Source organism: Leuresthes tenuis, unplaced genomic scaffold (genome assembly GCF_036924035.1).
Source record: "Leuresthes tenuis unplaced genomic scaffold, fLeuTen1.0.hap1 SCAF_9, whole genome shotgun sequence".
In the NCBI taxonomy this organism is placed as follows: domain Eukaryota; kingdom Metazoa; phylum Chordata; class Actinopteri; order Atheriniformes; family Atherinopsidae; genus Leuresthes; species Leuresthes tenuis.
Genome location: NW_027325363.1, coordinates 17736553 through 17763408, shown reverse-complemented (window position 1 = coordinate 17763408; position 26856 = coordinate 17736553). Strand labels below are relative to the sequence as shown.

Here is a 26856-nt window from a genome sequence, read left to right as displayed (position 1 = left end):
ATTTCAAAGTGAGAATTAATTAACAGAGTAGTTTCTGTACTCAGAGGTTGGCATTTGCTGAGTTTTACCTATATCTACCTGCCACGATGTAGTGACGCCATCTGGCGGCAGTAATACACAAGGCCAAGTGCTTTTCAAGAGCTTCTCTCATGATTTTGCGGTGTCAGTCCTTTGGAGAGCAGTAGTCACACAAAAGGGGGTGTAAAGGAAAGCCCCAGAAAATCAAAACAACCATGTCCCATTGTTCTAATACAAAGACAAGGTTTTGGAGGGAAATTAAATTCTATGTTTGAAAAGAACGCCGCCTAGTCTACTGATGCAGTTGTTGTACTGTACTAGGTGATCAATAGATGACATTCAAGACATTTGACAAACTAGTCAAATCGGAATCTGCTTACGCCTATCTGTCCGGAGGCTTTTTCACTCGTTCACTATCACTAGGCCAAGGTCAAGAACAGTTTATCTAAAAACAAAAAAAGAGCTAATATATGAGTAGTTCTGTGGTATGTAATAAGGCGCATTTCGTCGTTGCAACCTGCTCACAGTTTGCTGATAAAACACAATTTCCCAGAATGCACTGCGGCTTCTGGTGACATCCACACTACGAGGTGAAACGGTTATTTTCGTCCCGATGTTTGTATCTAGCTACCAGTAAACTGAGGGACAAGCGGTCACAGCATCTGAATTAACGCCGTGCCTCCGACTCGCAGGGTGTCCATTGCCCCTGTAATTATTGTCTGACTGAGGGTTTCACTCCCCTCCTCGTTTTCTTGGAATTTATCGCCATGCTATCATCTGTTCCCACCAGGCTACTAGCTCGAAGGTCGCGGAGCCTGTCACCGTGCAGTCGCGTGCTCCAGACCAGCGCCAACGGTGCCGCAAGCCAGGGCATCCGCGAGACACCGGCGGAGACCAACCGCAACCCCATTGTGTCCACCTCCCGGGTTTCCAGGAGAGGAATTTTGTCTGAGGAGGCTGCTGGTACTGGTGTAAACCCATCGGTGCAATACCATCACCTCGCCCCAAGATGGCTGTCAAACCTAGTGAACCGCCGCAGCTCCTGGGCCGCTCTGGCCAGCAGAGGACGTAACAATAACCGGTACTGGGAGGAGAGCGAACAGAGCGGCGGAGGTGAGGGCCGCGGAACAGGTGGAGGAGCCAGTCGGGCAGGAGTGGCCTCGGCCGGTGTGCTGTCCGCCGCAGCGGTGGCATTCTGCCTGAAGAAAGACTCTGATAGCAAAGGTAGAACTGATGTGTGTGTAGAGAGTATAGTACGTTTTTTTTTTGTTTTTTTTTGTTTTTTTTACCAGTTTACAGAATACTTTTTTACTAAATGCACTCTAATACTGTAGCAGTCTGTAGAGTTTGAACATGACAATAATTTTGGCTCATATAACTGAGTGGGTAGTCCGAACTTCTTCTGTGTGCTGATGTTGTTTTGTGTCACTTTCTGTGTAGTTGATGTTTTCTGTACATTTCTGTCAAGGTGATGCACTTCTGGAGGCAGCAAGGACCAATAACTCTCAAGATGTAGCCAGGTACCACACACACTTCCCTCACTCACTAACACTCATAGACTTAATGGTTTGTCTCTTTTGACCAAAGAGGTTATATTAAAAATATTACGTTTTAAAGCCATACAGTCATGTTCACTGGCTCAAATGTTTTTTTGTCAATTACAGATTTAAGGTGGAAAGGGTTATTAGATGGCAACATGCCCGATTTCAAAGATACTTGGAGGCTTTTCACTTGTCATTTATTTTAGCTTATCAAATGCATTTTAAGCTTGTCAAAGCAGAGAGTTTGAAACTTGACGTCTGATGTTAAAGCTGAAGGTTTATACTTGGGTCACGTCTCGAAATCTTGAATTCAAACCTGTTGCGGTTGGTACACCGCAGACAGATTTCACGACATTTTCTCAAAGGCATTACTGTAAATACCTACTGTTTTGTGAACGTCTTTGGACACAATATTTTGGACATTACCCTGCGATAAACCTCTACTTTTTAAAATGATGCTTCTAAATCTTTGACCTGAACCACAAAAAATTTAAGAACATCAACGAATAAAGAAATTGTGCTCGTCTCTAAATGACTGTGCCTTTTCCAGCCTAGTATTTGTCACTTTCAACCTGTGTGGTCATAAATAAGATGCTGAGGCCAATTTCCAGAACTATCAGGGTCATCTGCTGTTAAGGAAGCTCACATGAATGCCCTGTTGTTGTAGTTCTTTGAGTAGCCACCAGATGGCAGAGGTGGACCATCTGTGACAGCACAGCTGCTAAATGCAGGATGGATGTCAAACTTTACCTGCCTTTTATTTACCTTTGTTTATTCTTTTGAAGCTGATAAATCAATACATCAGCTCTCAATGGGATATTTGGCATAAACATGATGCCCTTCAGCATTTTCAGAGCCAGGCGTCAAAATATGAAAGAGTTGTGTGTGTGTGTGTGTGTGTGTATACAGTTGGGGAAACACTGTGCCAAGCCTGTTGTATGTCTGGTTTTAGGTGCAGAAAATGGCACAATAATTTTCAAGCTGTAGTTAGATGTGCAGTTAGGATTGTACCTTTTGTGTACATTGGCTAACTGTGTTTAGCGAAGCTACTTCCTGTTCAGTTGTTGTTTGCATCTTTTTTTAAGAGCGGTTATGGCTGATTGCCTGTTCTTTGGCTGTTGATATCCAAATCCGTGTGTTTTGAGTGTGTGCATTTGTGTGTCTCCATTTGCAGGCTCAGGTTGCCTGCGCACATGTGGCAGATGGTGTAGGTGAGAGTGCAGTGAGACAACCAGTTAGCAGGTCACAGATGTGTTAAGTGTTTTGGTTGAGTTCTCAGACGTGGTAGAGTGTCAGGGTGTGTCTGCTGAGAGCCACTCGAAGGAGAGGAGGCCTCCTTATTACAAAGATTTTCACTAAATGTAACCGTCTATAACAAGAGGGTAGATATGAAATTTTGTTTGTTTTTTGTTTTTCTTTTATTAGGACAGTCGTAGCCATGAAGCCGGGGGGGGGGGGGGCGACAATCGATTGTGACATGTTAACAAAGTTCCAATATTGCAATACTAACGACGTCATCCATTCATAATGCTTCTGATCACTTTTGCAGATTTTTGTCTGGTGAAATAGAAATGATTTGGCTTCTCAAAATGTCCCTTTTTTATTAAAAAAAACCCCCAACAACTTTTGAAGCTGTACAAGCTGCTCTGTTTGACAGAGCGGAAACAAGTAGCGAAAGGCTCAGATGTAGCTGTAATGGTTCGCCATTATATCTGCCCTAACCCTGATAGCGAATGCAGACTGGGCAGTGAAAACGGAGCCAGAGAGCCTCAGAGCTAAGTGCAGACCAGTCAGAGGCCACTGTGTTGACTGTAAACAGGCTCACTGCCTGCCTGCTCGGCACAAGAGACGGCAGACGGATCCCTTACACGCTCACTTACAGGGACAGTGCCACTCCAGCACCTGATGTTATGCCCTGAGGCACAAAACTCAACACACAGCTGGCTCGGACACATTAACTGGTCAAAGAGTGAGTGTATGGCTTCACCTAAACAACATGTGGCGGTTTTATGCTTGGTGTGTCACGTCTTTAATACGAGACTCCTGGAGTCTTTGAAAGTATGGAATTAGTTTTTAGCTCTGGGTAGATATGGAAGAAGAATTCAACCACATTTTTAAAAACTGAATTAATGCAGCGTTTATTTCACATGTGGATGGTTGTGGCCTCCAGGATGTCACCACTTGGTTTGACTGCAGTTTTAAAGCTTAATGTTTTGAAGACAGTTCCTTCTTGATTTTTAAACCTCTTCATTTTTGCTCAGGAAGAAACCTCAGATGCAAGGCATGCCCATACATCTGTATGGGACGGCTATGCTTCAGGTGCACACATATGTTTGTTGTGAGCAGAAGTAAAGGGTTTGAAACACTATTTACATCTACCAACTCTAATATAATGGTGAATCAAAATATGATATTGTTTATTATTTTGTAGGGGGGAGATAACAGGAGAGTAGTTTCAGCTGGTTAGTTTACTTCTTCTGTGGGCTGGGATGTTGTTTTTCTGTGACACTGTTTTGGGGCTTCAATAAAATTCTGTGACCTACTTTGATGGTAACTTGTTTTTGAGACGGCTGCAGTGTCTAGAGCTACAATGCTCTGACAAATATTTGGTTGTTCAATAGCATATATTGTCACAATGTACATTTTCACTATGCGATTTCAGAACTATTAAAGAAGCGTCTACATGTTTGCACTAAGATCTCAAAAAAGGTTTTAAAAAAAAAAGATCAACTGAGAAATCTGTAAAAGTTTTTATTTTGAATTGAAACATTTGTAAATGTCTGAATGTCTTGGTTGTGTTCAAATGTGAAACACGACAAAATGCAGCGATGTGGTGCTGTCTCGAAGCTCCGTCACTAGCTGCTGATAGTCGTGATGCTACAGTAAATATGTTTCATTCTGTTTCTTTTCCCATCAGGCTGTTAAAAGATGGCGTGGATCCAAATCATCGCCATCGCCTGGGCTGGACCGCTCTCATGGTGGCTGCTATGAACCGACAGCACAGGTCTGTGTGTGTTTCCTCTAACTAAACCTCCTAAACAGCAATGGGTGGAAAACCTCTGAGATGGCCTCCCTTGTTAGCATATGTAATGACAACGTAGTCGTTTGGTATAACGCAGCTGCCTGCTTTAGTAATAATGTGAGCATATGTGTGGCCCAGCCCTAGTCCTTACAGTACATCTCCAGCAGTGCAAAGTGCAACTTTCAGACTGACAGACGGCGTTTACCCGTACCCCCATCCTTCTGTCCAACAAATTGAATTAGCCTCCTGGCCCACAGAACACACACAACACAGAGAGGGGCCGAGGTTAAGGCCGGGCCAAATCCAATTTACAAGGCTATTTTTTTTTCTTCCTTTTTTCCCCTCCATCAGGACTGTGTGGTCACTTTTGTGTTAAAAGATCTCCAAGAGGAACGGGCATAATGTGAATTCTGAATATGATAATAGCTGCAAACAAGCTTACTTAAAATCACAAGGTTACGGTCACTTCTTTTTTAAGTTTGGAAGATCATGTCAAGGAAAAAAAAATGCCCAAAATTTGCTGCTCCCGACTCCTCCAGTATAAGAATATATGAGAATTGAACCCTATCTGTGACTTCAAGTTAAATGTGTGAGTTGTTGGCACGATGAAAACAAAGTGACGCTGATGATTATGAATCAGTCATTATTTATACACCATAAAGAGTAAGTTTTTAATTAATTGCTGATCAATATAACCTTTAGTTGCACTTTAAATCTCTGGTCTGTAACTAATACTCGGAGACAAATTTGCTTTGACCGCTTTAGGTTGCAGTGATCTATCAGCCACAGCATGTCTCACATTTACATATTGTGTGTAAGGAGTTGTCACTGTATAGCATAAAGATTCGTGTCGTGTCATGTTTAATGACGCGTCTCTCTCTCTCTGTGTTTTTGGATATAAATTTGATTGTATGTGCGTCTGTGTCTTTACCCAGTGTTGGTGTATCTTTTGCGTGTGTTTGTGTTATGAGTGCTATAACTCAGCAAGACAGACACTCCTCTGTGTTTAATCCCCTCTTCCAACCCCCCAGTGAGCCGTCACTGCTGCAGGGAAGACAGAATATCAGTTCACACACATCCTTCACATCGCTCTCTCACACACACTCGCATCTGCTCACTGAACATACGCACACAGACGCGCGGAAAGTGAGGAGACAAGGGGAGTTTATACTAAATATCTTACAGACCAACTGCCTATTACTCAGCCACACACAACTTTATTTGCAGCCGTTAAGTGAAAACACAGGGAACATTACTCACGAACAAGGTCTAGCCTGTAGCTAAAGTGTCACTTTGGATCTCATTGTTGAGTTATTCCACCGCTCTCACTGTGTTTTTATATTTTCCTGGACCAGAAGTGATATTCGTAGTTGAGGACATGTAGGGCTTCACCACATAACCATCAGAGGGAAAACTGTGGTAGCTGTAGCATCCGCTGGGCTTGTATCCAGCGGTCAAGGCGTGGCTGTGTGAGAGAATCGGGGTGGAGCGGAGGGGTGTGTAAGAATTAAGGGTAAGACTCCGCGGAGGCGTGTGTTTGCTCAGCTTTGATGTAGGGCTAAATCAGGGAGGAGCAGGGCCTGGCCCTCTGTTTGCACTCTTTAACGCACAATGCTCATCTCCATCGCTCTTTCTCTCCCTCCATCCCACCCTCGCTGCATTCACGTGCACAATGAGCACTCAGCCAAGTGTAACGCCTGTTGACCGTTCCGACCTGTCGGCCGAGTGACTCGATGGGTGGGAGCGGGGTAGAAACGAGGGGAAAGCTGAGGGATGATGGAATGAGAGGATGAGTGGCTTGTGTGAGGGGAAAAAGAACTGCAGAGAGTGATGTGAAGTGGGATTATGGATTTGTGACTGGGATTAGTTGGACTAGATAACTTTAGGTTAAAATATTATCATGATTTGGTCACGGTGCAAAAGCTTTTAATGGTTTAGTGACATAATCAGTTACCATATACGGGTAATCTTTGTGCTCTTAACTAAAACTGTATTCTGTCTTGTGATGGAATGTAATAAACTTCAGGGGGATTCTTTGCTTGCCTGTGTTTTTGGGATTTAATATAATAATTTTCAACACGCAGCCACTTTACACAGCAGCCGTGCAATGATTGAGATGGTTGTTGAAGGTTGGACGTGGACTAGATCAATTGGCTCTGCTCCCTTAATGAAAAACGTGAAAGATTTTAAGTGGGTGCAATCGAACAATTGGCCTTGATAAATGCTGCAAAGCAGACAGGTGGGGATGGTCTCTTTGATGACTTTACACGGTACATTTTGAGCAATTACATAATCCAGCTGAATTAAGGAGAGCCCTCTTTCTGCCTTCCACCTGACCCCAGGTGTGAGGTGGGGTCAAGTGAGGTCCGGCGTCTGGGCCAGGTGGTCAGAGACATGGATGGTCAGTTCGACTCGGGTGTCTTTTATAAAACAACGGAGACAGAAGTGTCTGCTTCCTGTCTTCCCTCCAGGGCCGGATAAGAAACTAACACCACCAACCACTAACAGCCTGCGCTCACGCCGCTGGTGAAGCTCAGGCAGAGCACCAAGCTCACGACGCTTCAGTCCACCAGCCATAACATCAGCATACTGAATGTTGAATGGCCACAGCTGTTTGATTGAACCGCAGTCTGGTGCAGCAGGGAGGGGCAGACTTCTGCTGAGAATCCTCAAGCCTTTATGCTGACCCCCTCTTCAGTAGTGATTCAGTTGAGTTTGAGTTCAGTGGTTTCTGTTAAACAGGGCGACTTGAAATTATTTCGCTGCAAGCACATTTGCACTGATAGAATAATGGTTTTGGAACTGTGAACCGAAGCTAAATTCCCCAAAGATGTCTCAAAGCATGCATCGCTTCAGTAAAGAGTCGCCTTCATTACTATTCTCTTTGCATAGGCTATGACTTGACTTGTTGGTGGTGTAAAATCAGCAGCTCGATATCTCTGCAATGCAACAATGATGCTCTTTCTGTTCATGTAAGATTCTATCTGAACATCTGTAATTATGATTTTGTTTTGCCAGTCCTTTAAAACTGGAGTTTAACTTGATTAACCTCTGCCTGCCTTCAGTTTGGCCTCAAATTACTCCGGCAGCTCTCCTAAATGTCCCAAATAAAGTTAACCACTTGATCATCAGTTGATTAGTAAAACTATCAACTGTTTTCACAGGCTCATTAGTTTTAGTACTGTCCTGTATAATTAAATCTCCATTTCTTTCATCTTTTTAGCTTGGCCTCCGTCCTTTCATACCCTCCTCCTCCTTCTTCTCCTCCTCTTTGGAGTTTTCCTCTCTTTATTCCCCCGTATTTACCTTTCTTATGCCATTAACCCTTTTCAGACCAGTTTGTTTCTTCACAGTCCTGTCTAGCCTCGTGTGACCAAACTTAGTTTGAGTGTGTGTGTGTCTCTCCGACTGTGTCTCTAGAATGTGTTTGTAGAAGTGCTTGCAAGGGTGAGAGGAGAGCCCTCTGTGGGTCATGCCCCCCCCCCCCCCCCCCCCCCCCAAGCCACAGTAATACAGTAACAAAAGGGGACCCCCCGATAGTCCTTTTATTCCCTCTCAGCAAGGTCAGACACAAAGACCTGGCCAGAATGTTCTCAGCCTCGGTCTCCCACAGGAACAAACATTTTCTCTGACGATGATACAAAGTATCAAGCCCGTAAACATCCTGCTTTCGTTTCAGAGACGGAGATGAGAAGGGAACTTGAACCTTGGCTTTTACCCTAAACGGACATTGCTGCCAGATTCCATTTACAGCTGAAGTGCTAACAAAATCTCCTTCTACTCACCGACTATTTGAATATATTCGTGAAAATCTATTTTTAAAGGTTGGGAAAAAAATCTAAAAACACATCTCTAGTTATTGTCCCAACACAGATTTTACGGGTAAACAATCTGCAGGATAGTCTTAAGCGTCAAAATGTTGCTTCTCTTGTTCCTTGAATTGATTTGACGTTTCATATTAGTTTTACCTTGTTTTATGTCAGAGTTGGCTGAAATCAGCGTTGAGCTCATTCACCTGTCAGGGCTAATTTTAAAAGCAGAGTTTCTTCTGTTGGGTCTGTACCCTATTATGTTGTCAAGTGTAGTCACTCTACAAAAGGAGTCCACCTCATCCTTGTATGAATAATCATTTTGTTCCATTTAAATCCTTTCAGGCCACTGCCATAACCATTTAGCTGAGAATTATCCACCACTACCCTCCCCGGCTGCATTACATGGTCACAGGTTTAATGGCAGCAGTGGCGTACCGGCAGGGTTCATGTTTCGGCCACTGCCTCCCTCTTTCACAGACTAGCCGTCTAGTTTTTGTGAGTACTCTTGAGCCCATCCACGTCTCAGTGTCAAAGCCAACGCCCACGATCATGGCGGTAAATGTAAAACGTGGGGTTCTGTAGACAGAGCGACGGTACCTGGAATGTCCTTTGGGTCACAGCGAGTGGTGTTGCCGAGGTAGTAGTGTTTGCTCTCTAAGGCAGTACGCTCCAATGAAGGGCTAAACAAAATACCCACTTCGTCACAGAGCCCCCCCAGCAGTGCCGGAAATGGGCCCGACCCTTGCCCCCTTCAGTGTGCACATATGTACGTGCTACAAGGCAGACAAATGCGGCCTGAAGAAGAGAAAGAGTCAAGTGGCCACTGGAGTGTATCCACCATAACGGGGCAGAAAAGATGGAAGTGAGTCAGGTGAAAGTGTCATGGCGAGCTGAAGAATTGATGTTTGCATCTGCGTCTTTTTGTTTTCTCTGAGGATGCAGGAGACTTTGTGAAAAAGGTCAAGGTTATGTTTGATGTGAAAGAGACGAGTCTCATCCCAGTCCAACTCAGTATTCAGTGGTATTCATCCTTGTTCCGGTAGCAGGGCGAAGGATCCGCCTCAGAAGTCTGCATATTTATGTGTTGTTTTTAATCTATTTGTAGGAAACAGTTGGGTTCGATTAAGGTTGTGCAAAACTGCCAATGAGCACAGTTAAATGATCTGTCACTTTGCCAGGGTTTCCATTTATATGAAAGTAGTCAGCCCTTTAGTGTATTTGGTCATATTGGGCGTCAGTGTTGTGAAGCAGGAGGCTGCTCTGAAACGTCCTCAGCATGGAATAGGATGGGTCTTCTTCTTTCTTCTTTTTTTTAAATTTACCACATTCACCAAAAACCCGGCTGTTGTTAAACTTAAAAACAGAATGTAGTTATTTACAAAAAAAAAATCAACCAAATATTTGATTGAAAAGAAGGACAAAGACAACGTATCAAGCGTTTAAAACTGAGTAAATACTAGTGAAAATGTGCTACTTTTTAAATCAAATGACTTTTAGATTATCATTTGTGGGTTTTTTTCATCAATGATGCATAAAATCATTGAAGAAATGAAAATAATTCATACATTTCTGTTGAATTATGCAACACTTTTGTCATTGTGATTTCATTAGCTTACACAAAGTGATTTATATCCAAACGTTGTTTTGGCCGTCTTCCTCGTCCCGAAGCCGCGCTGTTACAACGGTCCTGAATGGATAAACTAAATATTGACTGTAATTGGGGGGCCTTTCTGTGCTTTTTGCTGCCATTGTATTTCGGAAGCAGGTTGAGGGTCATTTATGTGGTTGTTATTTATGCTTACGCATTAAATCTGACTGAATTCCCAATTATTTACTAAGTCATGTTATTGATGGACACTAGACTTAATTTCATCTTTTATCAGCCTCTTTATCAGCTGCTGCCTCTTTGTAGGGGGTATTTAAGATACTTTTAAAACTGCAAACGGAATATGTTATTATTATTATTATTATTATGTGTTTTTGGAATTGTTAGGAGGACTCATATTTGCCCCAGCCTGAAAACTGACAATACAGTGACATCATCCCAGTGCTAAAAGACAGAATATGGTTCGAAGCTCTTTTGGCGACATGTTTGGTGGCATGTTTGACATCTGGTATCCAGTTCTACACAGAGTCATGCATGTATTCAAGTGTTTGTCCCTTTCTTTTGTTGCTCTACAGTGTCGTGAAGGTTTTACTTGAAGCCGGTGCCGACCCAAACGCTGGAGATGACTTCAGCAATGTTTATGACACTTCGCGGGAGAAAGGCATTCACTCTCTGGAAGGTGGGGGGGAACTAAGTGTCTTTTTTTTTGTTTTTTTTTGTTTTGTTTTTCCACAGTCGCGTTTGTATGTGTGCAGTTTTGTTTTATGACAGACGTGAACCTGCAGATATTATCAGACATTATAATTTGCATAAAAATGTGCATTTATGCACATGTTTGATTCCTTGTGTATTATTTAGCGTATGAGCTCTGTGACAACTAATGTATTTTTTATTTGCTTTTCTTTCAAGCGACACAGCGATGCACACAAACACATGCATAATGGCACAAGCACGCACACACCAACCCCCACCTGCCCTCCCTCCAGTCTGTGTTGGGTTTCTGCAGACATATTTATATGGGATATGTATATTGCAGACATTTATAAGGCTGTCAGGTTTGGGTCCACGTGGGGCCGGCGTAGCATGGGGAAGCGTTTCCCAGACGCACACTGATGGATGGGCTGGGGTGGTCTGTGTGACGCTTTATTGGGTTAGCTATGATTATCCCACCCTGTGTTTCTCTCTCTCACACACACACACACATATAAACACACACAGTGCAGAGGGAGACTATCGGAGAGACACAGAAAAAGAGTGGGATGAATGGAGGGAGGGGAAGACTGATGAAGAAAGGAAGGAGGAAAAAGGGAAAGGCACTGAAAGAATAGGAATGAAAAGATGGTAAAAGATGGAGGAGCAGGATGAAGATGTGGATGTTTAGGGATGATGGAGAGAGGGAGGGGTCGAAGGAAATGGGAGGGATGAGGAGGGAGGGAGAGGAAGTCAGGAAATGGATGAGACAAACTTACGGGGATGGGGAAAGATGGCAGGGAGGCGGGAGGAAGAGGGTGCAAGTGATGAAAGGAATTGATGGACGCTGAGGAGGAGAGGAAGGAGGCAGAAAAATTAAAAATAGATGATGGAGTAGCGTGAGATGAGTGTTCTCATGAAAAATAAGTCAGGAGAGAATGATAGACTATTTCTATTATTACCAAAGACAAAAGCGAGGAAAGACTCTAAGATGCAACTTGCATTATTCTGATCATTTCAGACAGTTGAGCCGAAATGTAGGGAAATGAACAAGTTTTCAAAAGCTTGACACAAGAAAGATGATTTTGAAGCAGTCAGTCTCTCTGGAGCATTATCAACAAATGTGAACAGATTGGAAACGCTCAAACAGCTCCAGTTACAATAGTTTCTAAGAGTTTATTACATTTTGATTATTTTTCTTTAGCCCCAGGGAGTATACTTTTTCAAGTATTCAAGTCATAACTACTCCGTTTGCAACTAAGAACTCATTAGATGTTGGCTTTTTTTCTCTTTTTGGGGGGGGTTGTTATGTGTGTGCGTTGGCAACAGTATAAACTACAATATATGTAGCAATCTCACAAATGAAGATGATCCTAACAGCCCCTCCCCCATCTGTTAACCTATCAATTATCTTCAAGTAAATGCACATACTGGGCTTCATCTTTGTCCTTGTTTTTACAGTCCTGGTGTCCAGAGAGGACGAGTTCAGCAGCAGGCTCAGCAGCAGGGCTGGTTTCCGTGGTTGCACTGCGCTTCACTACGCCACACTGGCTGATGATCCTCGCACTGTCAGCATGCTTCTCGAGGCCGGTATGTTGCCATTTCCAATCTCAAAACCCATTCTGTCATACCCCATCCTTAAGTTCACGGAGGACCTCGCAGACATGAGATTTTAAGTAAAGCGCTTCAGCATTTTGCTTCAGATTGAGGGGAAAAAAAAACCCCATAATCCTTGGTTTGAATGTGGGAAATTAATTTACAAGAATCTATATAGTTGGCCAGTCAGTGTTCCTGCCTTCAATATATCTCTCATATACTTTTTTTGTTCCTTTTTACACTGAAATGATCAATCGTGTGCACATAATGATAGAGTTAAAAGGGGAAACATGGATGAAAGATTTCAGTTTGCACCCACTGGTTGTTAATCTAAGCAAAAAATGCAGCTGTCGCCTGGACCGTCGCTGTCAGCTCAACAAGTCAGACACACTTCAGTTGTTTTGTCCACTAGTGGAGAAAGTCTGGTCCCATAGAATGTGTTTTTCGGTTTTTAACATGAGCAAAATAACCTCAGCTGATAGTTTTCTTATTTGTTAGCTTTATTGAGGGGATTATGTTTGCAGACTGATTTGCATCTCTTGATGCATTTTTTTTTAACCTGACAGGAGGTGACGTAATGGTTATCTTTGATGCCGGGGGCTGTGTGCGTACGGGTTTTCCTTGCAACACAAAAGCATCATTGTCAGGCAGATGTTCTGTATTTGAAAGACAACATTTTATAGATGTAAATTGGGTTGTTCTCAGTTGTTTGTTTCTGTCTACATTTCACTCTTACTCGTCATGTTTCAGTTATTTCATGTTAGATTAGCATTAGTACGGTGGTGTTTTTACTGCATAAATGAAGCTTTTCGAACTGCAAATTTCAATAACCAGACGCACCACTGACCTTGCCACATTACTGATAATGGATTTTGTTACATTGTGTGACTTCTGGCAACATGGTGAGCAGGATGTGCCAGGTCCGTCTCAGCCAGCCCTGTCCCTGTTTGACTTATTTAACTAGTGGATAGTTGTGTGGAAGTTTGTGTTGACTTTTAAATTCTTCTTTCATAGGATGCTATCGTTACTGCGTACACAAGAAAATATGTTATTTCACGTTATCTCATTCATGAATTGAACTTAAATCTAGTTCAGTTCTTTAACTACTACTTCCTTAGTACTTAATATTCAAGTTGTCTCTCATTCTGCTTCTCATTCATTTATTGAAGGTTTAACACGTAGGACCATTTTAACACTAACAATTGTCATAAACTGTATTACAAACCTCCATTTAAAATTGATTGCTTGTTCATTTTCCCCAGCCTCCATTACACTTGCACCTGTCGTTGACTCAGCTTTGCCAGTGTGCGAACAAACACACACACACACACACACACACACACGCCCTGGGGGCAGAGTATCCCCCTCAGTTTCCAGGCGAGCAGCTCTTAAACAAGCCAAGTCTCGTTGAACTGTGACCCCCACACAGAACATACCCTTGGGGTAACGCCACATCCACAGGAAGTGTGCGTCTTTGTGAGTGCAGTGATGTGTGAGCATGTATGTGTGTGCACTCAGACCTCCATATATTAATGAAAATATTCATATATTCATGTCTGCGTTTATTCTTCCCATATCCTTGTTTCGGCTTGTACACAATTTGTAGTTGTATCTTTTTAGGCTGATTAGGTCTTTAATCTCATAACAGTCTCTTTTTTTTTTTGGATAAAACACCCCAAACCACCTGAAACACACCCCCGCATACAATCTTGTATAAATGTCTTGTTTATGTTTATGATTGATGATGCATCTTAGGCTCTGTCTGCCCGTTTCTATCGTCTTATCCCTGCTCCTGTGAGCGCTCGGTACGCTTAAACAAATCACTTCATCTAACTCGATCAAATGTTCTGCTGAAGCACTTTTGAATTAAAAAGGTAAGAAATTTCACAAAGCAGAGACATTTGTTTTAAGACAATCAGATTAATGACAGATTTGCTTGTTTCTTGCGTGGCAGGACCTTTGCTGTCTTGGCGCCGCCATCGCGACCAATAACGGTCACGACATCGCAGACTTTTTCAATGACACGTCGCTGACGATGTGCCTGCATTATTTGAGACTTTTGTGAAAGTTTTTTTCTTAATTATTTTTGAAAAAACTTTTGGCACGGCTGAGCTCTTTCTAATCGTTGTGCGTGGTCATAACAAATCTTAGTGAGAGCAACAGTTTTAGGATGTCTGTTGATCTGAGTGTGTGTTGCTTCTCTGATTGTACACCACCCCCCCGTCATGTGTGTACACACTGCATGCGTTTTTAAAGTTGTCTGTCCTTCACCTTGTTATTTCCCCTGTGTTTGTGTGCATCTGCGTTACTTTCTAGCCGTGGGTTTGCTCTTTCGGCCTAAGCCGGACCTCGACTCACATCTCCATCCATCACAGTCTCCAGGCCCACCCTCAGGCTTCACTGTGTCTCACAGTCCCTCACCCTACCTGCAGTAGCTCTCTCGCTTCTCCCCAGGCTCCACATCAGCGCCCCTGGCCAGGGGCACTGAGTAATGGAGAGCTCTGTAGGTGGTAGAGGCCAGAAGAGACACACATGCACGCAGACACACACAAAACCGATTCAAAGACACACACACACATGCAGAAAGGCCAGCAGGGGCTCACTCCCACCAGCTGCAGTGAAAGAGAGGGAGGGGGAAATGGGAAAAAGAGGGGACTCCTAATAGGCATAACTAAAGCACTCCTAATGAAGGGATCCTGTGTGTGTGTGACTGTGTGTGTGTGTGTGTGTGTGTGTGTGTGTGACTGTCGTTAGTGTTGATCCTGTTATAAAGTGTCATGGCCCAGAGGGTTGGCCTGATATTAAAGCCCTAAATGATGCTATTTATTATGTCCAGTGTGTGTGTGTGTGTGTGTGTGCGTGCGTTTATGTTTTGTGGGGTACTTTATTGCTTTCCTCTCTCATGTTTTTGTTGGTGGGGTGGGGGGGTTACTGGTGTATTGTTGTCAGGATCAATAGCTTTGTGAACAAGTCATAAAATTTAGGGGTTTATCAATAATCATCTCAGGGATTATTAGTCTCTGTGGTTGGTGCTATGAGCAATGGGAACAACCATCACCTGTTCTGACAACGTATTGAGAAACTTCAGATGGGTATTCCGGGTTCTTGGTGCCCCGTCCAGAGTCTTGTGCGTGCACTGCAGATGTCACTAACTTATCGTTATTTACGCATTTCACGTCACAAGTTTACACTGTTTTCTTTCCCACGAGCTGCTCTGATCGGGGATGTTGAGATTCGTCCTGTAGCACTTTATCTCTGTGGTATTTTGACCAAAACATGTCACAGACATTTCATGAAGACTTTGGGAAATCAAACAACAGCTCAAAGCAAGGCCAAAGAAGAGCAAATTTCTGCCTTCGAGAAGAAAACTTAAACCTCAAAGGATGTAATAAGCGGTTTAAGCAAACACTAGATTGTGGATTTTTACACTCCATCACTTTTGGATCAGACAGCTCTCCACTTTGTCACTGCATTTTCTTTTCTGTTAGATGAACCATGCTGTAGCAAGGGCCGCGTAACCGTCTGATGCAAAAATGACGCAATGTGAAAATCCACAATATACATTTGAACCACTATAAATCTTATATGTTTTATGTACTTCCGGTGGTCTGCACGGGAGTTGGCATGGCTGGCTGTCCTAAATCCTTTTAAATTTTCTTAACTGAGAGCATTCTGACTGCTGTCTTCTGCAGATATGGCACCAACTACTCACACAACCCCATCAAAAGAAAAGGAAAAAAAAGGATACCACTCTTAAGTCCAATGAATATACTGCCAGATCTGGTTAAAAAAGTGTGACTTATAATAAAAAGTCATAGAGGGTTTGCAAAGTGTTTCACAGTTTTTAATCAGAAACCTCAAGTGTTTGTTGGTATTGATATGTGGTTAATTCTGGGCACTGAGTGACACTTCCAATGCTAGAGCAAACACACTTACCTAATTTAGATATGTTGCTTTTTGTTCATCCATACTTAAGGACTGAAACATTGTTCAGCAAACAGGATTCCAAATATGTTACACATTCAACTTTACTGAACAAATAGCAGAATAAAACTGGATTCGTGGTTCAGGTGATTACTTTTCTCTTAAAGCAGGGTTTGATGATAGATTAAGTAACGAGGAGGATCTGATTCGGTACTTTCTAGCTCCCCGTTTACAATAAACAGTGCTACATGTTCAGTGTGACATGCTAATGCAATGCAATACAATACAATACAACAGCCAAAGGCCATACGCAGAACGTGCTGATGTCAGCAGTGAAATGTTGAAGGGCTTTTATTGGGCTCAGGGATCAAAGTACCCTCTCGGTTTAAAGTGGTAGTCCGGTTCAGCGCAGAAGGCCTGCTAAGCACCCTGTCTGACATCACCATCCCCATCCAGCACTGGCACACTTCAGTCACACTGTGACATTGTTTCCTCCACATTCATACGATGACCCCATTAATCTATTATTATCCTCTGTTTGACCCCCTCCTGTTGTGTGGAGGTGCAACAACCTGCAGTGTGTGTAGCCTGTATAATAGTCCAAGGTGTGGGTGTGCGGTGGTGGGGGTCAAAGTGTGTGTTATTGGCACGCATTGCAGATATGAAACCCCCTGCAGGGGCATTGCACGCTCTTCCTGCATCTCAGCAAAAAGCCACAGTGACCGGTGAACCCATGTGACCTCTCAACCCCAACCCCGCTTCCACTGATTGACGTTTTCACCCTCCTGCCGAGGCGATGCGTGCATTTATTTGTTTTTATTTCTCGGGATTAACAGCTAAAGAAACAAGTGCATGTTGCCACCCTGTTGATCTCAACCCTTTTTTGTTTCCTAATGCGCTGTTCGTTTGTGTGTATGTCTTCACCCACATACAGGTGCCAACCCCCTGCAGACCAATGGTTTGGGGCACACGGCACGGGCCTATGCTAAGGAGGGAGAAGTGAGCACAGTCCTGCAGGAGTGGGAGGGCAAGGTATGAAAGATGGTCTTTAAGTTCGAACTAAACACAAGTTCAGCAGAATGCATGCAATTTAAACAAAAAAATAAAGTTTTCTAATGTTAGAAACGTCTGTCTGACACAGCACTTTTCACCGTGTCAGACATCTGTGTCATTTACTCGCCATCATGCACACAGGCACACGCTCCTCAGGAGGCCGGTGTCAGTCTGGTCTCTGACTGACAGGTGCTATTGAGTATTAAAGTTGTGAAAGCTGGTGGAGGTTAACTGGGGTTAAAAATGTGCAGGAGAACAGAGCTGAGTTATTGATCAGTGCATCAGAGTTAGGTCTCCAAATGTTTGGTCACAGACACAGTTTTTGTTATTCCATCTTTTTATCAAAACATAATCCGGTTGTAGTCGAATGATATGGGTTTAAATTGCAGACTTTCAGCTTTAATGTGACGGCACTGACCTCCAGACTGAAGGAAGAGTTTTTGAGTAATGGTGTTAATGTACATCACCATAAAAATCGCTTCCTGTGTGGTTTTGCTTTGCCTGTTTTTCACCGCAGCTGTCTTCCGGGTATTAGCTTTGTCATTTGCAAGTGAACTCCTCCTTTATTAGGCTGAGATTACTTTGGTTACTGCAGAATACTTTGTATAATAGTAATATATTTACCAAGTTTTGTGAAATTCGGCTTTTAGTTTCTTTGCAACAACAGGCATACTTCCTCCTCACACCGGGGGAAAAAACAAAACACATATCCCTAACTTTTAGAGTTCCTAAAATGTGAACTAAATGCAAAAGTCACACATTTTAATCCACTCCAAACCTGTGTAATGATAATGTGAATGAATATTTATAAAGACTGAACAATAGTGATGAAATAGCCCAAAGCGGCCAGAGAAAAAGCTTGTGAATAAATTGTTCAATTACATTTGAGCCCTTAAAGATGAGACCTTGACATGTTTAAGAGCGGTTATAGCTAAATGTTGTTATTTATTGATGAAGTATGTGTATCTGTACTTATTCACAGCTTTATTTTGACCGGAGTGTCCCCCGACATGATCCACGGTCAAGAAGTTTGGCCGTTTTGTTTTGACCTACCGCAGCTTTACTCTGATTCTTCTCTATTATAAAAGTTAATTTTTCAGGTTCTAATAGAGTAGAGATATGCATGTAGTTATTTTATGTTGGGATTTATAGTGGTCACCCCCTCCCCCCCTACCACACACACACACACACACACACACACAAAAAGAGAGAATTTTGAAGGAAAAAACAAAGAGAAATTTTGTGGATGCTGAAATCTTTGTGGAAATCGAGAGAAACAATCTGGGACTTTTCGTCCTGACCCTTTGCAGGATACCTGTGTGTTTTTTACCATCTGTCAGTGACCTCTGCTCCACAGTAACTGCTCTCTGGAGATTGTGAAAGTGATAGCTGTTATTAGTTTGTGGAGCTTTTTATAAGCCCCTTTCTTTGTCTTTCTTTTTCCCCTCAAATATGAAACATGTCACCCGGTATTCTTCTTCTTTTTTCTTTTTTTTTTTTTTTAACAGCAGTGGAGCTGTATGGCACATAGGAAATGGCAAAATGAAGGTTTTTTTATAGGCCGATAAAACAGATGGTGCTTGTCTGTATGATTAATCATTGTTGAATTTGGCCTTGCCGTGGAGTTTTTAAACTGTAAGATATGGAGAAACACAAGTTATCTTTTAACATGCAAAGCAGTGTGATGATGGGGAACTGAAGGACTTTCTGGTAAGAAAGTTACTTCTCAAACATACAGTAAAAACCGTGACTCCAGTTGAATAAATTTAGTTCTCTTTTGTCTATACTTTACTGGATGTCTTTCTTTCTAACAACAGTGTCCTGTGGAAAATACGTTTGCTCGTGGTGCAGTTGATCTTGAGATTTAACGGGTGTCTGACTGAACAAAGCTCGGACACACCTCTACTCTCAGTGCTCAGCTCTCGGTATTTCACTGGTGTACGGTCCTGGAAGTGGAGTCTGCCTTTTCCTTAAATAAAACTCGAGTTATTTGTAGTTATCTACCAGCTTGACAGCAGGCTGGAGCTAACCAAGATGGAGAGAGAGAATAAAGAGCCTGCCTCCACTGCAGGGTGAAAACCCTGAGTCTAAAGAGACAAAGAGGGGAGGATAAATGAGTCAAGTGGTGTCCATGAGAAAGAAAGAGGAGGGGAAACTGAGAAGCAAGTGAGGGATGTGGAGAGAAAGGACGGGGGTAAAGAAAGGGAAGCAAAATCAGCAGAAGAGAGGAAAGCTGGAGTATGCAGGAGCTGCTGTGGAAATAGGAAAAAGGTCTAAATTGGCAGATAAATGTGCAAGGTTGAAATGAAAGTTTCGGAGAGTGGAAGAAAAAAAGGTTTTATTTAATTTTTTTTAAGTTTGACACCAAATCCAACAAATATTTTATCAACAAAGCTTTGTTTTAAAAAGAAATATATTATTTTTGATGTTCATTATTTGGCCGTTAGTTTAAGCATCAGTCATTGCCTGCACATGGCCCTACAACACTTGAGTTTCCTGAATGCTGCGCGTATGCTAAGTGTTTCCCTATTTTCCTCGCTGCCTCTTAGGATGGATTTCTTCTCATAAATTTGTTACTTTAATCTCAGAACATTTAAGAGTTTAGTCTTGTCTCACAGATGTACCACTTTTATTTCAAGAAGCATCTGAGGGTTTGTTTTTTCTTGTAAATGTACAGCCTTACAGCCGCTTAGCAATTCTGTTTTCCCTGAATAGAGAATCCTTCTTCTCCTGTTCCGTTATTATAGTTTATGTTGTCATTTGTTTTTTTTGTTTTGTTCTCAACTAACGGTGGCCCTAATTTGCTGCCATATGTAAGCTACTGTCTGCATAAAGATGTGCAAAGATAAGCCTAAGTCTAGGTAATAGAAGCCTCTGCCGTGGAGAGTCCTAATCCCAAAGTCACTTTACAGACTATGTTGAAATAAAGAGACTGTGCTACATTGGGAATAGATGGGACTGTGATTTAGAAAAGTTTTAGAGGTGAATGCAGCTCTCAGAAAGTACAATCAGCACAACTACTGCAAAAATATTATATTAGAAGGCCGCTGTAATGCGTTAACCAACTCTTTCTCTCTCTTAGTGGGTAGTGATGTTGATAAATGTATTAAAGTGGAAAAAGTGATGATAAACAGTTGAGGGTTAAGAGACAGCTGCAGAGTCTTAAATGTTTTCCTGCGAGACTTCGATTGAGAGTTAATTTCCCTCCTTTCCTTGCCTGTTCCCTTCAACGTCTACCCTCTCTCTTAGACGCATTGACTGTCTTGCCTGTTTATTAAATGCTAACTTGTTTATTTTTCAAAAACTCCTCTCAGTTCAAGGAGTTGCAGGCTCGGCGTGAGGCACAGGAAAGGAGGAGGTTCCCCCTGGAGAGGAGGCTGAAGGAGCACATCATCGGACAGGAGGGGGCCATCAATACGGTGGCTTCAGGTACCCAAATACACACACTGAGCAATAGATGCACGACTTAGCGGACCCATACACACAGTGTCTACACTTTGATGCCACGTCCTTGCCCTCTTCCTGTTTTGTTTCTCTAGATTTCTTCTTCTTTTCTTTTTTTTTTTAGCCTATTCCTGTTTTCTCCTCTTCTCTGTCCTTCCTCCTGCTCTCCTTCCTTCCCTGCAGCAGTAGGCGGGTTCAGACAGACCGGCGGAGGCTGTAATTGGTTAATTGTGATGAATGAGCTGTCTGTCAGGGGCACACAGGTGCTGTGTGCATGTGTGTGTCCGTGTTTGTGTGTGACAGCTGAAGAGCCCAGGCTTGGAGCCGCCAGTTAACACAATTACAGAGAGAGGAGACATACTACAGACCCCACACCCCTCCTCCTCTTTTTCTCTCCATCTTTCTGCTCTTCCCCTTCCGTCTTTCTTCCCCTTATGGCTTTCTCTTCTCCATCTCTCCCTGTGCTACCTTGATGACCATCCTTCACCCATCTGTCCTCTCCTACTTGTGCTTTTTGGCCTTTTTAATTTTTTTGTTGTCGTTTCTCCAAGTTGTGTTGTCACAGAGTCACTGATGCATATGTTAGATGATGTGTGTGTGTGTGAGACAAATTAAACAAATATTAAAGGAAATACAGACACACTGATGGGAGACAATTATGTAAAAGTAGCTGAGAATAGAAAAGCTTGGAGCATCGACAGAAAGGCAGAGAGCAAGCACTGAGTACAGAAAAGGGGAGGGTGGATGAGTTAGAGCACAATAACACAGAAGACAGTAAAGAGCTGATATTACAGCAGGCATCCATGGAGGCCATGTGCTGTATTGATCTGCAGATGAGAGAGTGTTGGAGTTCAGAAATCGTTCCTCAGCTAACTGAGAGGCTATGTGTTATTTTTATGATGGTGGACTTTTTCCTGTTTAGATTTGTGAAAACAATTAACATATTCCCAAAACAACTAACTGTGGTGTGTTAGTGAAAGCGAATACTGCAGTTTATAACCAACAGGAGAAAAAACTTCCACTCAAGACTGTGTAAGTAACTTTTGGACGGTCTATAAAAACAAGAGCCGTGATTACGAGCGTCAGTGGTGGCAGGAAAGGCTAAAAGCTTTGGAAGAGGGTATTCATGGGGCTTGTAGTCTTTGGCAAGACAACGAGTGAATGTAATTATCATAGCAAATAATCCTGCAAGCTGTACGTGACATCACCACAGACATAAACAAAGAGCTTATTGATCCGAGATGTATTACAGTAAATATACTGTATTACACACACTCGCGCAAGTGGGACGATAGAAGCAGAAGAGGCTTACAGACAGAAAATTAATCAGCAAAGAAATTGACAGGAGCACACATTATCTCGTGTTTGTTGTACCCATGTCAGCTATTTCGTTAGATTTCATCAAATAAATCAGTCGGACTCTGGCAGAGTCAAAGAGAGGAAGTGGACATCAAGAGATGAGGAGATGGATCAGGAAGGGAGAGAGGGATGTATTCCAGATAAGGAGATGACAAATGAGAAATAGATAAACGGAGGGAAAGCACTACATAGGACTGCATTATTTAACTTCATAGGCAGGCCATAGAGACGACAGATTTATTTTGATCAGTCTGTCATTGATCAATTAGGCAGAATGTACTTGTACGCGTTTCAGGTGTCAGCTGTTTCGCTTCCTGTTCACTTTCAATGGGGTGACATCCTGTGTCGTCCAATTGAATTCTGGGCTTGTGGTGGGAAGTTAAGAACCGTTCAACTTTTCAAATGGCAGCGCGGACGCCTGCCAATCAAATGACCCGACCGATCCTGTGACTGATTGATGCGACAGTTTTGCACGTCAGGCCTCTCCATCGTTAAACATCAACACATCGCATCCTTAAAGAATCCTGCCTGAGGCTGTCAAAAGATGATTACAGTTCAGACTACTTCAGATTGTTATTTGTAATAAAATCATGAAAAATCTTATCAAAAAGTTTCCTTTGGTGGATCTCTTTTAAATGATAACAATCAGTTCTATACGCTACATGGAAAAGATGACTTACTGTATATCCTCAGTCTAGAAAAGGGGGGTGGTACTGGAGGAAATGGGACTGTTAATCACAGGAAATGGTTACTGATAAGGCATTGCTCATCTCTAACATTTACTGATAACAAGCAAGACTTTGCGGTCATGGTTTTTTCCCCACATATGTTTGTACATTTTATTTGAAAATTTAATTTAGAATAAAAGTGAAAAGAAATGGATGAATAGAGAATGACGGCAACAATGTTCTTTATTACTGTGATCAGTAGTTTGTAGTTAAGTTGCTGACGGTTTTATACCAAAAAAAGCTATTAAGGAAGTTATTACTTCATCGTTATTTATCTGATGCTACTGCAGTAAATGCATTCAAAAAGTAATCTGGGAGATAGTCTGATGAATCGACAGTTTTAGGAAAAAAATGTGCGGACTAGACCTTCAGAAAAGAAATTAAAATAATGTGTGGTGTGTTGTCATGTCTTCAAAATGACAGTTTCCACTATAACGTCTCATGACAAACAGCTGGCCTGGAGCAAGACTCACACAGTACAAATACACAAAAGCCACACACACACACACACACACACAGGAAGGAGGTTAGATTGATCCAGGTTTAGCTCTCAGGGCTAAGAGTTATTGAAGAGAATCATCCCTCTGTAATCATGTTAGAGCCAACCAGACCTGCCCAATACACACTGCCCTGTTTCTGTTTGTGTGTGTGAGCGAGCGAGCGAGCTTTCATTTGTTTCGTTCCCCCTTTCTTTCCTTCTGGTTGTGAGGGTCCTCTCAGAAATGTCAGTGTGTCCTTCTGTCAAAGTCGGTCTCAATCAGCTAAAACACACACAAACACACAGAAGGTTATGCTGTCATTCATGCAGCTATTGACAAAGCAGACGGAGCTTTGGAGCCCCTCTTGTCACTATCCATCTCTTGGTCCATCTCTGACACACTCGTTTGTTTCTCTACCTCATTCTCTGTCTCCTTATCTCCATCACTCCTCTCTTTATCTCCCTCTACATCTTTACTCCTCTTTCCTCTCCTTATCTTTGTTCCTCCCTCTGTTTCCCTCCTCCTCTCCTGCCAAACATGTGCTCTTTGATTTATCAGCTATTAGTTGCTAGTTTAGCACTTATGTCATGTAACAAATCCACCGTGTTGTGATTTGTTATCTTGGTGGAAGATGCTTTAACAGGAAAACACAATTCGGTTCCTTTAGGCAGCGTGGCCGCCGCATTCTGCCGCCACTTGTCCTACACTGGCTGTAAATTTTCACCTCCGAGATTAGCTTTTTTTTAATCAGGTTATTGTGTCGGCAACTGTGGCCCATCGTGCATTTAAAAGTGCTCGTGCTAGCCTAATTTTTTGTGGTCAAGGCTTTTGCAAAGTTACTGCTTGCTTGATTCAAATAGATGAGGTTTCAAGCTGTGGATAACCTCGAGTACGTGTCTACAGTCCAATGGGGAAGTTTTAAGTGAGTAAACGTGGTTCCATCAGATTAAGGAAGAGTTTGTTAAAGCCTTTCTGCTGGCCTTGGTAACACTGTGAGATCCCGCTAATAAAGAGAACTTTGGTTTCTTTCATTAACATTGTAAAGCTGATTTACCTGAATGACACAATCAAGAAGCCTCTGTTCATTATCTATTCCCACTTTGGAGCCTCTCGGCTGCAAAAGGCCGACATGCCATGTTCCAGCATTTTAGAGTTTCCTGTTTATCTGAAATGTAAGCCTCTGGCTGGTCAGTGGTAATAGATGTGGTAATAAACGAGCCTGAGCAGGCCAGAAGATACGAGTCCAGGGACTTTTTGCTGAAGGCAGCAGTACGAACCCGAACCCTGTCTGTCTGTGGCTCTGGTTTTAGCCCAATCTCCCAACAGGTTGAGATCTGGATGAGTTTGTGCTGGTGTCTGCTTCTTTGTGGAGTGGCTGAAACCGCTGCCTCTCTTTACTCTACATCATCATCTTTTCTTTGTGTATGTGTGTGAGTGTGGTTGCTGGGGTGATGGCAGGGTAGGGTAGGCACTCCTCTTTAAGCAGGAGTGTGTGTCTGTGTGTGAGGCTGCGATCTATGCTAAACTGATTTCACCATGGCCGCGCCAGAGAGGCTAACACAATTACTGCTGGCTAATGGCCCCACTGACTGAGGGGGAGGAGAGGCATTGTGGGTAGCTTTCTGGAGGTCTCTCATCTTGCTCTCCTGCTCCGTTTTCTTTTCTCTTTCTCCTCCTTTTTTTTTTTTCCCTTTCCCCAAACAAATGTTTCTGACCCTTTTCTCATCCCAGATTTTCGACTCTCTTATCGTAGTTTCCGGGATACCTGCCACCCTGTTCAGCTTCGAGAAGACTGCAAAACTCGGTAGAAAAACAAAGTAAACAAAATAATGGGTTTTCTCTCTCTCTCCATGTCTTGGTGCTCTCTAGCTATCAGGAGGAAGGAGAATGGTTGGTACGATGAAGAGCATCCCCTCGTATTTCTCTTCCTTGGCTCATCAGGAATCGGTAACTCATTTAACTCTTTCACTGCCCTCATTTCAATTCTAGTCTGGCAAATTAAGGGGGGGGGGGGGGGTCAGCTTCCTTTAAATAGCAGCCAAAATAAACACAACACTCGAATAAGCTCTGTATTTGAAGTTTGTTGACGACTGTATTGTCCCCCAGACAAATAAATCGACAAACAAACCAAAAAAACATGTCCACATGCCTACAAAAGCTCACTGTGTGATGTAAACCCAAATTTAACTAATAGAGGGCCAGTCAATAAATGTATTTCTCCAAAGTGTCACTTTGATTTGAAATCTATATCGTATGTAATGTTTTTCATACTCGCAAGTTATTACATTTGTTAAAAAAGAAAAAGAATAAAAAAAACGATAGTTTCAACTGTTGAGAAGCAGGCTGGCTAATGTTGTTTTCGGTGTATCTGGGTATCTCCTAGAGCCACACAGTCGATACATAAGGTAGGACCACATAACTGCTTTTGTCTTTGCTTTGCAATTTCCCTGTTAACAACCAGCACCGATCAACAGTCTGTTCTCCTCTGATCAAACAGCCGAGGTAATAAAGCACAAACACATTGTTTTATTGGACCAGAAAACAAAGGGGGAATATTTTTCTTTTGTCTGCCGTTTAAAGCTGTCTTTCCTGGGAAATAATGAAAAATAGGACAGTCAGAACTGAGCAGCCATACCTGCAGATTCTCTTTAATCAGAGATCAGAAATTCAGGGTTCTCGATTGCTTCTAATGCAGCTTAACTTGGTTATTGCAGCTAAATGAATGCATTGCATGGCTGATTACAGGGATGATGAATAGGAAGCAGAAATGAAAGCTCCTGTGGACAGGTAACGATGGATTGGTGGTTTGTAGCAGTCGGCTGGTATGTGTAGTACCAGTCAGACACTAAGACAGACAAAACATACAATATTACAGCCAGCTCTTAGCCTGCTGCAGGAAAACATAGACTCTGGTCTAAAAACAGATGCCAGGCAGGAGCTGGCTCCAACAGACCTTCATTCATAAGGCATAAACAAAGTAGTCATTATGGTGTCATTATCTATATTTACTCCTGATCAGTGTGCTGGTGGTACTTCTGAGAATAATTTCATTGTTTAATAGCCATGTGTCCAACAAGATAGGTACCTTTCTCTATTTAGCTCCTCCTTCTGGTCCAAAAACAGGCACTTTTGGCTACAGCAAGCCAAAGTTTAGGCCCCAACATTATAAAAATTGTGTCAGCTTTCTGGGTTCATGAGGTCAGTGTCCAGTGTTTTGCTTTATTATCAAATATTTGTAAAAGTAATGACATTTCAATAAGTCTCAGCTGCACTTTAGTGCGAATCCAGGACATTTAACATAGAAATGGGTTCCGAGTTGATCATAATCGCTTCAAATGTTCTGAATGACAAGCGATCGTACCGTGGTACACCTTGTAGCTCGTTATCGTCAGTGAGCGCATCTGGTACGAGTGTTCAGATCTTTTCGCAGTTACACCCTGAGCACACAAACATGTTGAGTTGTGAGGGGTTAAAAGCAGCGGTCCCGCAGCATGTTTTTGTCCGGAAGCAAAAAAAAAGGAGACGGTTGTGAGCCAAACTGCAAAATTGGTATTTCAGTAGTTGGGATTTTTTTAATTTTTTTT

The 26856-nt window shown here is 42.5% G+C and overlaps 1 protein-coding gene across 1 annotated transcript in view; it reads left to right on the top strand.

Annotated features, from left to right (window-relative positions):
- The first annotated feature begins 585 nt into the window (after positions 1 to 585).
- The window catches only part of clpb (ClpB family mitochondrial disaggregase), a 31975-nt gene continuing 5704 nt past the window's right edge, over positions 586 to 26856 (top strand). Inside the window, exons 1-8 of the mRNA XM_072392608.1 lie at positions 586 to 1242; positions 1487 to 1538; positions 4477 to 4563; positions 10575 to 10678; positions 12151 to 12279; positions 17144 to 17241; positions 20577 to 20691; positions 25142 to 25219. Coding sequence (XP_072248709.1) covers positions 786 to 1242; positions 1487 to 1538; positions 4477 to 4563; positions 10575 to 10678; positions 12151 to 12279; positions 17144 to 17241; positions 20577 to 20691; positions 25142 to 25219 — 1120 coding nt within the window. The 5' untranslated portion in view covers positions 586 to 785. The remainder of the gene's footprint in view (positions 1243 to 1486; positions 1539 to 4476; positions 4564 to 10574; positions 10679 to 12150; positions 12280 to 17143; positions 17242 to 20576; positions 20692 to 25141; positions 25220 to 26856) is intronic.